This window comes from Orbicella faveolata, unplaced genomic scaffold (assembly GCF_042242905.1).
Source record: "Orbicella faveolata isolate gen_17 unplaced genomic scaffold, um_ofav_v1 contig_3, whole genome shotgun sequence".
NCBI lineage: Eukaryota > Metazoa > Cnidaria > Anthozoa > Scleractinia > Merulinidae > Orbicella > Orbicella faveolata.
The window spans coordinates 17,005,224-17,016,623 of record NW_028301558.1 but is presented as its reverse complement, the minus strand read 5'-3'; the positions used below and the strand labels follow the sequence as shown (position 1 = coordinate 17,016,623).

General features: G+C 39.7%; 1 protein-coding gene and 1 long non-coding RNA gene across 2 annotated transcripts; both read right to left on the bottom strand.

Annotated features, from left to right (window-relative positions):
• Positions 1–346: 346 nt before the first annotated feature.
• On the bottom strand, positions 347–3,729 carry LOC149106672 (uncharacterized). Its single transcript, XR_016209984.1, has 2 exons — positions 2,727–3,729; positions 347–1,301 (listed from the first exon to the last, which is right to left on the bottom strand). It is a non-coding gene; the product is annotated as an uncharacterized LOC149106672 (long non-coding RNA).
• A 2,680-nt stretch (positions 3,730–6,409) lies between these two features.
• On the bottom strand, positions 6,410–11,335 carry LOC110062352 (cytochrome P450 1A1-like). Its single transcript, XM_020769230.2, has 2 exons — positions 11,191–11,335; positions 6,410–8,261 (listed from the first exon to the last, which is right to left on the bottom strand). The coding sequence occupies exons 1-2, from the start codon at positions 11,333–11,335 to the stop codon at positions 6,853–6,855; spliced, it is 1,554 nt and encodes a 517-aa protein (XP_020624889.2). The 3' UTR covers positions 6,410–6,852.
• Between the last annotated feature and the right edge of the window lie 65 nt (positions 11,336–11,400).

Genomic DNA, 11,400 nt, shown 5'->3' with positions numbered 1-11,400 from the left:
TATGACTAACTAGAATTTATTTTCGGTGATCAATGAATTGTGATTTTACGGTATTAGCATTCGATAATGGAAATAACACAACAGATAGTTAAAAAGTGTGCATGCAGTCTGCGGTCTGCATTTTGCCCCTGGTTTTCAGTCTGCATTTTGCCATCAGTCTGCAATTTAGCCCTGGCCTGTAGACCAAGTTTTACCCTCAGTCTGCACTTTATCCCTGGTCTGCATTCTGCGATCTGCAGTCCACACTCTGCGTTTTACGCTGACTGTGAGTGTAAGCCATTTTCATCGCTTTTTCGAGTAGATGCTTCGATAGATATAGCAAAAGCAACTGGACAAAGTGACAAAATTGTAAAACTATCACTGCACTTGATTGTATTTCTCTTCGCAAATGTTGTGGTCTTCAACGTTGTTACTTAGCTTCTATCATATAGTCATGGATTTTAAAAATTTCTCATCCACAATTTTAATAAAGCACCGCGACAATTAAGACACTGAGTGATGGAGTCTTACTGGTTGGTATTGTTGCTCATGTGATTCTTCTACTTCCTTGTTAGAACTTGTAACGTTCGCGAGTCTTGATTATCAGAGACAATAAGACTGGACTACGAGTACGAAATTGAATATGAGTACAATTTTCGAATTTCAAATCGGTGACGTTTCCAGAGCCCTTGCTCTTCATATTGGTTTGAACTGGAGAGGGTAGCTCATGTGATGAGATTGGTATGTGATGACGTGTTAACGTAAAGCTTGTAAAATGGAATAGAAGATTCGTTCTCGAACTCGATCTTATACTCTTGCTCAAACCTAAAGCCCCTTATTATCACAAGGGGTCTTACCGTGTTCCGAAACATGAGCTACCGTCCGCCTTTCCATCTAGTATGCTAGTCATGGTACGAATGTCCAAAAAACTAAAAATATTAGACAGCTCCATTCGAAGCGGTTACAGTTCATATTTATATTAAAACTTATAACATTATTTGAAGAGTAGTTTTCGGCCGTTTCTTCATATTCAACGTGCGTAATAAACAATCATTTTGCTATTTTTGCACGAAGTCTAACTCGAAGTCTTAAAACACGTAGTCCAGTGACTCGAAGTTTAACTTGAAGGCCAATACGAATTACTTCAAGTCGAATCCAAATTCGATGGATCACACATGATACTCCTTCTTGAATAACGTTAACTACGTTCAGCACCACTGTAGAGTGACTTTCAGGCGGCAGGTTCATCACACATCCGTATTGCTGTGTTATCTTAGTGTGGTTAAGATGTGGAATCCCTCCCAGCTGATACAAGCAAGACCCTGTTGACAGGACAAGAAACGTCAGCAACATGCACACAGTCAAGACGACATTTGAAGATTCATCTTATTTTCACATTTACGCACCTTACTTGTAAATACTGAAATCAATACACAATTCCAGTGGTTCTGATCATTTGTAATTCCCAACACTCATGCTACACCGTGTTTAGAAAAAGCCATAAATATCTTTAATTAAAACAGAATGCGTACTTAGCCGGAATACGTCCGTGACGTCTACGTCAAGGACGTCTTTTAATTGTAACGGACAAGAGAACTTGAATACGTCCGTGACGTCGAAGTCAAGGATGTTTTTTTAAGGAGGTAAACTCGGTTGCTATGTTTATTGATAACGACCTCCGCTGGGAGCACGCAATGTTCGTTCCTACAGTGGGCTATAATCGTGGCATATCCATATTAAATTGCCCGAAATACAATTGACACTTGAACTTAATTCAAACAATGTGCTGGATTTGTACATGGAAATACATTGTACAATCTCAAGAGACGATGATCGTCGTCTGTTGAATATCTGTTGTGCTTTGCTTTTCCTTCGTAATGCTCACGCTTCATGCTTCACTCAAGAAAAAAAAAAAGTCAATTGTTTAAATATAGAAAAAAAAAAGTGTAATGCGTATTTGCTAACCTAACGGTGTTGTGTCTTAGATTTTGTCTTTAATCAACAGTAATTAACGAGTATTAGATTTGCAATAAACTCCGCAAATGTGAGGGATAAAGAAACTCTTAAATGATCATCTCTTTAATTTGTCCCTAACAAGACCACTACAGTTGATTTATGGACTTTATTGTGTGCACGGGCCGGTAAATTTGTCGCCTTTCAACTTTGGTAAATAAGGCATTGTTTTGTCGTTTTCTTTTCATGATAAAAGCCCCCTCAGTCCAAAAATGCACAAAGATTCGTCAACATTCTTCAGTTTGGTTGAGAACGCGCAATATAGTTCCTAGTTCGCACCGGCTTTTGTCATGCAATAGTATTCTGATTGCCCTTCAGTCACTATTTACGGCTTTCCATTGAATATTTACCGGCGTCTTTTTTTTTTTTTTTTTTTAACAAAGAACATTTCCTTTTCAGGCTATTTTGAAATATTGCTTTTTGGCCCAGCTAAATTTAGTAAACTTTCACCCTCACAAGTCAACGACTTTTCCAAACCTCAGCTCGATGAGAAGTCATGAATTAGTCCCAGAGAACTCCAGAACCAGTGCCATATTAGGCTTCTCAAGACAATGCAACTACAGTAAATACTGAAATGTTTTGAACTCCAGTCTCTATTAGTTGAATGGCTAGACAGATATGGAACTATATTAATACCTCACTAAAAAATGTGGCTATAAGTTAGGCGACGATGGATAAAAATTAAGTGCAGTCGTCGCTTAAACAACTAAAGTAGAGTTAAAAATTTATCTTACTTGTCAAATCAAACGGTCCTCGAGGCAGGAGCAGCTTGGAAAAAGTTTTATGATATACGCCAGTCAGGAACACACAAACAAGAAAATGGAACAAAAAAACCTGCCCAAAAAGCGATGAAAAGTCTTCAAACGGAGAGCTCATGATATGACCAGAGAATAACGTATGAATATTTTTTCCTTCTCCTCTTTGCAGGTCCAGGCTAAATGGGTTTGAAGCACGGAAAGATTAATCAAGGAATTTATATGCCGGTGAACACACTTTTGAACACACCATTGACCTCTTGTTTCATCACTTATATCGGCGATTGTCACGAAATTTTTTGAAGTTTCGGCGTTTATCACGCCATTCTATTCTGACTGAAAAATTACTGTAGTGTTCTTAACTCGGCTTGAAAATCGTTGATCCTCAAATGGTGGTTGTTCATTCACGTTAGATAGGATAAAGTAAAAGCCCGACGAAAGTAGGTTATTTTGAAAACGGTGAAGATAACTTTACCCTGCGAAGGAAGCTAGATATAAAACTGGTGACAAAGGCTGGCATCGAGTTAGGAGGCAGAGGAAAGACGTACGTCCTGACTTGGAAATTAACAATCGTGTGGGCAAGTTGTTCACACGGTATAACGACCAATTAGAAATGGAGGGGCGTAGACAAAAAGGTCCCCTTCGGAGTTACCCACGACCCGGCTACATAATTTGAAGTTTAAACAGCAAGAACCGCTGGACTGTTTCAGTCGTGAAGAAATAACTAAGTAAATGTTGCTCTCAGGAACACTTTTGAGTTTGCCTAATACAAATAATTCAGGACTTATGATGGGCAGTGTTACCCTCTTCCATGTAAATTCCAAGTTTAAAAAAAAATTCAGTTCAACGCAAACTGTTCGTTATTCTGTGACGATATCAGAAACTGGTTGTCGCAAGCTTCTGGAATTAGACTCGCTATTTCAAAAAAAAAAAAAAAAAAAGGGAGAGAGAGAGGCTTACAAGGTCTTTGGCCTACAGGTCTAAATGACGCAATCAAATCTTTCCGTATTTGCACATAATACGTACAGGCAAATACTGATAAGGTCAATAAACTAACTGCCTATTGTTTTAGCTTGTCTTTAAATGCCTAAACTGTAGAATTTGTCCACTTTGTAAAGATCTTTAGCTTGTTTTGTTTTGTTTTGTTTTGTTCAAAAATCTGCTATTTAGCTAGCTTGAATTACTGCGGTGTGACCAGTGACCTGTGCTTACTAAGTGCGGTTTCGGCAATTTCCGTGGATTTTAGGCACGGTACTGAGGTTTTTGCCAAATTTATCTCGGATCTGCGGTTTGAAACGGGTCAAAGAACGTTTCCTCAATCACTTCCACTACGAGTATTATTTCTTTTTTTAAATCGAAAAGCTACCCCGTAGGGGTTTCAGCCAAGCCAGCGGGAGGCAGAAGTCACGTTCCCTGGTGTTCCTTTCTGCTAACAATATTGTACGGGAGGCGTAAGACACGGAAATTGAAGCATATCTGTTGTGAGTACATTGTCTCATAGTTTTACGACACGACAGTTAGAAAGAATGGCTTCCAAGTTATCCTCCGAATTTATAAGTATACTAACGTATGCTGAACATTCTTGAACTTTTTTAGTCAGTTTTCATCTATAGCGAGGAATAATTTATTCAGAAGACAGCCTAGCCTCTTTCGGTGTTCTAAAGCTGTCTGCTGTTCTCGGTGTTAGGTGCTGAACTTTCCTGACAGTTTTTTGAAGGCCTGTTCATCCACAGTCGAAGCTAACATCTAAGAGCACGAGTTTTTAAAGTTACATCTGCAGAAATTCAAGATCTCAGCTTTAGCACCGATGGAATGCCGTTAAATAAAGTTCAGTTCATTGGTGTCAGACCTGTGGTTGATAGTCTAATGGATTCTGACTCGCCGCTTATCACGCAATGGCCTTGAAATACTCTTTTAAAATTTATTTTTCATTTTTAAAAATTATTCGTTATTCACTCAATCTAGTTGATCTGAAGACTGAAACTAAAGCAATAATTAATACCAAGAATTATAAGTATGTGCAGTAAAACTCCTCTACAGAAATATCGCTCAAGTTCTGACATAAACTCCATTTTAACAAAATTGAAATCACGGAAGAAAATTGAAGCGAGCCTCCCGAGAGTCCTCCCACGCTGAGTCATGACCGCTGAGGCTTTGGACACGCAATGGAACCATCTACAACAGGCCGAGATCATGCTATGCGCATACTGAAACAGTTCTACAAACAATGGACACTTGTCATTTTAAAGATTTGCAGCTATTTAGAACAGAAGGTCACTGGAATGTGCTAAAAACTATCAATCAAATGTCATGCTGACCGCGCCAAGCCCCGGCCCTCTACCCTAGAAGATTTAGCGGGGTTGTTCTGTTTAAGATTGTAATCTAGTGTTGTAACTGAATTACACAGGCCTAATAGGTCCTAATACTCAACACAAGTTTATATATAACTAACTTAAAAGCCATGGCTCTCGAAGCGAAAATACGTGTTTTCGCTTCAAGGCCCAGTTTTAGTTCAGTAACGGTGAAGTTGAGATCGGAACATATCAAAATGTCGCGAATTACGAATCTTTTTGTTTACAAAAACGTTCTGAAACAGTGAACAGGATGAAAAGTGATGTAGGTTTGTACCTCGGTTGACAATTGCATGCAATAAAGTATTTGCTTGAGTCTGTAAGCGACGTACTGTGTTATTAAGAATCATTTTTGTCTTTCAAAGTTCGAGTAAACTTTCTCAAAGTCCTTGGTTGTTGGTTGTGCAGGTCTCCTCCGCGCGCTCTTCGCCCTCGGGCTTTTGAGCGTGGCGCACATTTCTTACTTTTCGAGCTCGACTTGCGGGCAACTCTACACAGCTGAGACGAAACGTCCACATTGTTTGATAATAAATATTTGGATGATGCTTTGCCTACTACTGTTGTATTCGTAAAACTGACTCGTTCATTAAGGCCGATTCCTGTGCTTACAGTCATACTTCAGTGGGCGTACTAACACTGAATTGGGCAAAATGTCGAACCCGGCCGCCACAATTGCTTGATGTTTACAGTTTAAAACCAGGAGCTCATCATGAGCTCCTGTTTGAAACTTATAACGCTTCATTAGGAGATTATTATTCTAAAATGAAACATGTTTTTTTTTTGAGGGATATTCAAACCCTTTCTTGTCACGTCGAACTTTTATGTGGCTCTTGTTCGTGGTGGGAGCAAAACAATATTTGGAACTGAATAAAAAGAGCTTCGTAAGCGTTGGCTAACAACACGCAATACTTGCTTCGTTCGTACGCTCTTGTCATGCGAAGGAAGTCTTCCAACCGTTAAAATCAAGGTCATGATCAATTTAATGAAGAAATTACTTAAAACATCTTCGTGTTATCTTCTTGCAACGTGTTTCTTTGCTGTCGGCAAGAGTTGAAAGTTATGTGGTCTGAAGAAAGGAAGATTGAGGTATCACCGATGCGAGAAAATTGCTTACGCGCCATTTGAACCTTTATCTGGCGACAACCATGGCACGCCGTTCTCGTCGTGTCCATTTAATTATACCGTTCGCTTGAAACTGAACCTTCTTTGCATCTGTCAAGTATGCTGCGTGCAAATAGAGATCTTTCTAGTCCCAGCAAAGTGAAACGAAAAAAGAAAAAAAAAAAACATACATCGCCACAACAGCGTCAATACAGCAAATTAAACACATTTTATTTCACCATGTTACTTAAGTATCTTGTAAAAATATAATAAATGACACGACTAGGAAAATTCAAAGTGAAGGGCTAAAGCGACTGAATACTCTTTTCTTACACTATAACGGTCAAAAACGAAAATGGTTTAAAAATGTTACGCCGTCCAAACTTAACTGTTAACTTAACTGTGACAAAACTACATCAGTTTTTTGTGTTGTATAAAACTAAAACAAAAACAAAATCAGTGGGATAAAGACTTAAATCTATACTTCAGATACGCATGAGGCTTATTCTCTTTCAGTACAGCAGAAGATAAACTAAGTAATCTTAAATGTTAAAGTTAAATAAGAGCTCTTTGCGTAAATTTAGTCAGCAGTTCTAAGGTATGTGAAGTGTCTAATTATTCAACCATATGGCGATAATTGCAGTGGTGGCTCCTCAATAACGTTCCTCTATTCGCACATAAAATGTCTCTGGCTGCAAAGTAAGGCCAAACTTCCCCTGAAAATTTATACCCTGGTACTCGGCTGGCAATCCATCCTGCGAGAATCGGAAGCTGTGAAGTAACGCCCCAAGGAATACAGATATTGTTTTCAGGGCTAGGGGTTCACCAGGACACTTTCGACGGCCCCCTGAGAATGGTAGGAAGCCGCCAAGAGCCTTGGGATCGATCACCTCACCTGCATCGTTCAGAAAACGCCTGGGGTTGAAAACTTCAGGATCTTTCCAGATTGCTGGATTGCGATGCACGGACCACAGGTTAATGAAGACGATCGTGCCTTTTGGGATTGTGTAGTCCCGAATGTTTGCCTCGGTCGTTGTGGAGCGAGGTATGGAAAGAGGAGCGAGGCTTGTCACCCTCAGGAGCTCGTAAACTGTAGCTTGCAAAAGAGGAAGTGATGTTATGTCTGCCAGAGTTGGAAATCGTCCTTGGCCAATTACATTATCTAACTCTTCATGCAGCTGGCGTTGGATGTCAGGATATTTCACCAGATATGCCAGGCTCCAGTAAATAACGCCAGAAGAGGTGTCTATGGCGGCACCAAAGAGTTCCGACAAGACCTGAATTATCTGTTCATCACTGAGCAGAGGAGCCATGTTAAGGGTTTTCTCTCCAGCTGGGCTATTCTCCTTCTCTTTCAAGGTTTCTTTCTCAACGACGCTGACAAAACTATCTGCGATATTGCGAACTTGCCCTTCATTGTAGGTTTGCTTGTTTTCCACAAACATCTTGGTAATCACATCATTCACAGCGTTTAATGCCAGTTCAAGCCTTGACAGCGCTTTATTGGGGAGGTACTTCAAGAATGGAAGGAAGTCTACATGGCTACTGGCATGTAGTGCCTGTCCATAACTTTCGACTAGTTGGATAATTCCTCGGAGGCCCTCGTCATCGTATGAACGATCGACGCCAAAGAGTGCGTTAAGGATGATGTTAGCGATGGCGAACTTAATAGTTATCGAAGCATCAACGGGTTTTTCTTTCTGTAGCTTGAAGTAATGGACCAAGCTTTGTGATTCCCGAAGCAGTTTCTCTCCTAAGACATCTGAATTCTTTGCGAAGTTTTGGATCGCAGCGACGCTCATCTTACGACTAAGCCTCCATTTTGGTGAATAATCACCTACGGTTAGACTGTTATCTTGTGGATTGGCAAGTTTAAAGGTGTGCAGCTGTGGTCTGCCAGCAAAGGCTGTAGACTGCTTGACAATGGCTTCTTGTATAGCATCGACTCCGTTGAGTACAACCACCAAGCGGTTTCCAAGCATCAGGCTGAACACGTCTCCGTACTTCTGTGCCATCTTGGTGAGATCAAGATGCGGGTTCTCCCCCAGGCGGAAACACGCCCCTGTTGCAACAACAAGAAACGCAAGTCTTAATAAGACATGTCAGGGGTGGATAGAGTAACTTAATGTCATGGTAAAATCCGTCCTAGAAGCATAAACTGTAAGTCGCAGGGCTAACACAAAGCAATAAAATATCCGTGTCCTCAGGGCTATAATCGGCTGAATAGATAACGTACTGTGCATGAGATAACTCGAGTCTCAAACAGACAAACTTTGTTAAATTGGCCCACGATGTTCCCTTATCTTTGAAGCTATTCATCTCTAGTAAGATCTGCTTACTTTCACGTTTATGAGTTTATTTTGGTGGTAGTCTCCTTAACTGGCTGGCAGTTCATTAAAAATAAGCGGAGTTGCAGAGACCATTGCAAACATTGGGGAGACACGGCGCACAAGACGTCTTGCGAGAGAAATTTGAGAATGAAAGCCTTGACGACCACACCAGAGAGCCAGTAGCTATTTAGATTAAACTTCCCCGGGGAGACCCTCAGAGTCTGAGTGCGACAGCTATCTATGTCTTAGGGCAATACTATTTGTATGCATTTAAAGATGAATGTGCTCTTCTTACATTTAAGTCTAATACTGCTCTTATCAAATCTAAAATCACAGTGACAACCTCGTGCTATATGTGTACGTGTGGCATGTGTTCGCGCGCGTGCCCATACTCTCTTGCAGCGGGTCAACCAACGCTTTTGTATTCCGCTAATTACTTGAAAAAAAAAAATATCAATTATATTAATAAAGCTACCCCGCAGGGGTTTGAACAAGCACGTTTCAGGCAGGAGTCACGCACTCGCGTTGGATATGGTTTGCTAGCGGAATTTTTTTGTCTAAACGACGGGTGTAAGTCAAAGCATGGAGCGCCAAGGTTATCAGTAGTAAACAAATGTCTATTTCGTAAAATATCGTGGCATACTGACTTTGCAACTCATTGTGCACGTTCCTGTGAATCAAAGAATGCTGAAAAACACGATCTTTTGTTTTTGTTCTGTATAAACTGACAAGGAAGTATTTATTCACAAGATAAGATTCGTTCCGTCCAGTTCCAAAGCTGTCACAAGTGTTATTTGGCTTGAATTTATCAGTGGATTTTCACTGAGGTTATCTTTAAGTAAATTGCTGTTACGAAGTTTTCTTTAGAAACATTCAATTAGAAGTGAAGGTTTACTATATTATCGGTTTTCACTTAAGCCAGACTAAACGTCAATAACTTTTTAAGAGGTTTTCAAAAACAGAGATGTACGATTCCGGCTCAACTAAATGGCACTTAATAGTAATAAAATACAGGGTGATAAAGAAGTCTGACTTATTGTGTTGTGGCCTTCAAGTTTCTGACGTGAATCACTTCGGCCTCATTTCAAGTAATTTGTGTCACAGGAAATAGGTTGAAGCAAATTTTCCAAGCTGAGTCATCACGCCACACATAAGGCTTTGGACACGCGATGAATCCACCTACATCAGGCCGCGATCATGACACATGCATACTAAACAGTTTCACAAACAATCGACACTTGTCTTTTTAAAGGCTTGGAGTTTACTTGAACAAAGGTCACTGGATTTTGTTCACTGGCTTGTGGCTTGCACGTGCTGCACTTTTAGTGAAAACCAAATCACTAAAACAAATGACTGATGGAATGTTCTTCACGTGCTCAAAAGTAACATTTAGATAAGGGCCCTGTCGCGTTTAGGATTCCTCGGGTTGAAAGTGTGCCATTAGAAATCGTCAAAATTCAGGGTTGGTGGCGGAGATGAAAAAAAAGACAAAACATGGATGGATTCTTTACGAAAGTGGATGTTCAGCTTGATGTCAAAGTCTGTTCTACATGCTTCTCATTCTAGTCCAAAGATCATCCATTATGATTGCGTTTGTTTTAAGATGCAACGAATGTTTTGGTTGCTAAAACAGTTCCGACTAAACTTGAATATAAACATGATTTGAAAATTTTAAAGTCTTTTGTTAGGGATAACCAAATTGTTTTGCTCGATATATTTAATAAGTTTCGTTTTCGACATGCAATTCCATAGCTGGTTGACACAATTTCTCTGCAATAATCTTATTTTTTAATATCTATTTAGTTTTTATCGTGGAATAATTGATAGTAATTTGCTTTCAATCAGACTTTTACTATGTTTACTACAGCATTCGAAAAGCTGAACCCGGGATAACTGATTAATACTTACTATAAGTGAGACCTATAAAGCGAGAGATTACTTAAAATATTATGTTTCGCGAGGATAGATGCCCTCGCTCTCTTGGCCTTTTGTGTTGATCTTGCACGAGGCGGGAGTCAGGAATTATTTGGTTTTTCTTATGAAAGAAACACTCAAAATAAACAAAGCTTCGCCACTATCGGCTGAGAACACGCAATATTCGGGTTGTTCGGACGCTCTTGTCATGCAACGGGCGTATGACTGCACTTTAATTGTTCATTCACTATGCAGTTTTATCGTCTCGCTGATTTTAAGAACGAGGATTGTAACTGATAAGGAAAAAGTTGAAATTCATTAGAGCAAAGAAAAAAAAAAAAAACAGAGAGAAATTTAGAGAACATTTACCCCTTTTCAGTCGTTGAAGTCAAACTATGTAAAAGTTTAAAGCTCACAGTGAAGGGTTCTCCAAAAACCGGACGATGCTTAGTTGTAATCACGGAAAAAAATCAGCACAATGTACAATACTAAACTGAACTCGTGTAAGTTAGATTCCTCAAGTTGTCAATACTAAAATTAATGTTGTAAACCTGAATCTCGCAGTCTTTTTTAACAATTTCTGCCTCGTCACGGCTAGTTGAATAGTCTTACCGGACTTTCAACATCAAATGAAGCAGTACTGTTTTAAACAGGCAAAAACGTCTTGAGTGGCTTGACAATCACAGAGGTTACAACGTAAAAACTAAACATCGAATCGTGATCAGAAAGATTAAACAATTAACTTACCAATCACTGGCATGCCCCAAGGTCCTGGAGGCAACTTGGAAAAAGTTTGCTGCCACACTGCTTTTCCAGTAAGGAACACACAAATCAGAAAGCAGAGGACTAAAATCTGCCCAGCTGATAAAAAAACTTCCAACGAAAAGCTCATGGTCACTAACCGCCGATTACTAAAATAAATATCAAGGTGGTTACAAGAGATTGCTCTCCGTGCTG

What these genes read in the sequence shown, in the direction of transcription:
- LOC110062352 (XM_020769230.2), bottom strand. Translation starts at nt 11,335, where the DNA reads ATGAGCTTTTCGTTGGAAGTTTTTTTATCAGCTGGGCAGATTTTAGTC. An exon ending in TTGGGGCATGCCAGTGATTG is followed by an intron (nt 8,262 to 11,190) that starts GTAAGTTAATTG and finishes TTGTTGCAACAG; the next exon opens with GGGCGTGTTTCCGCCTGGGG.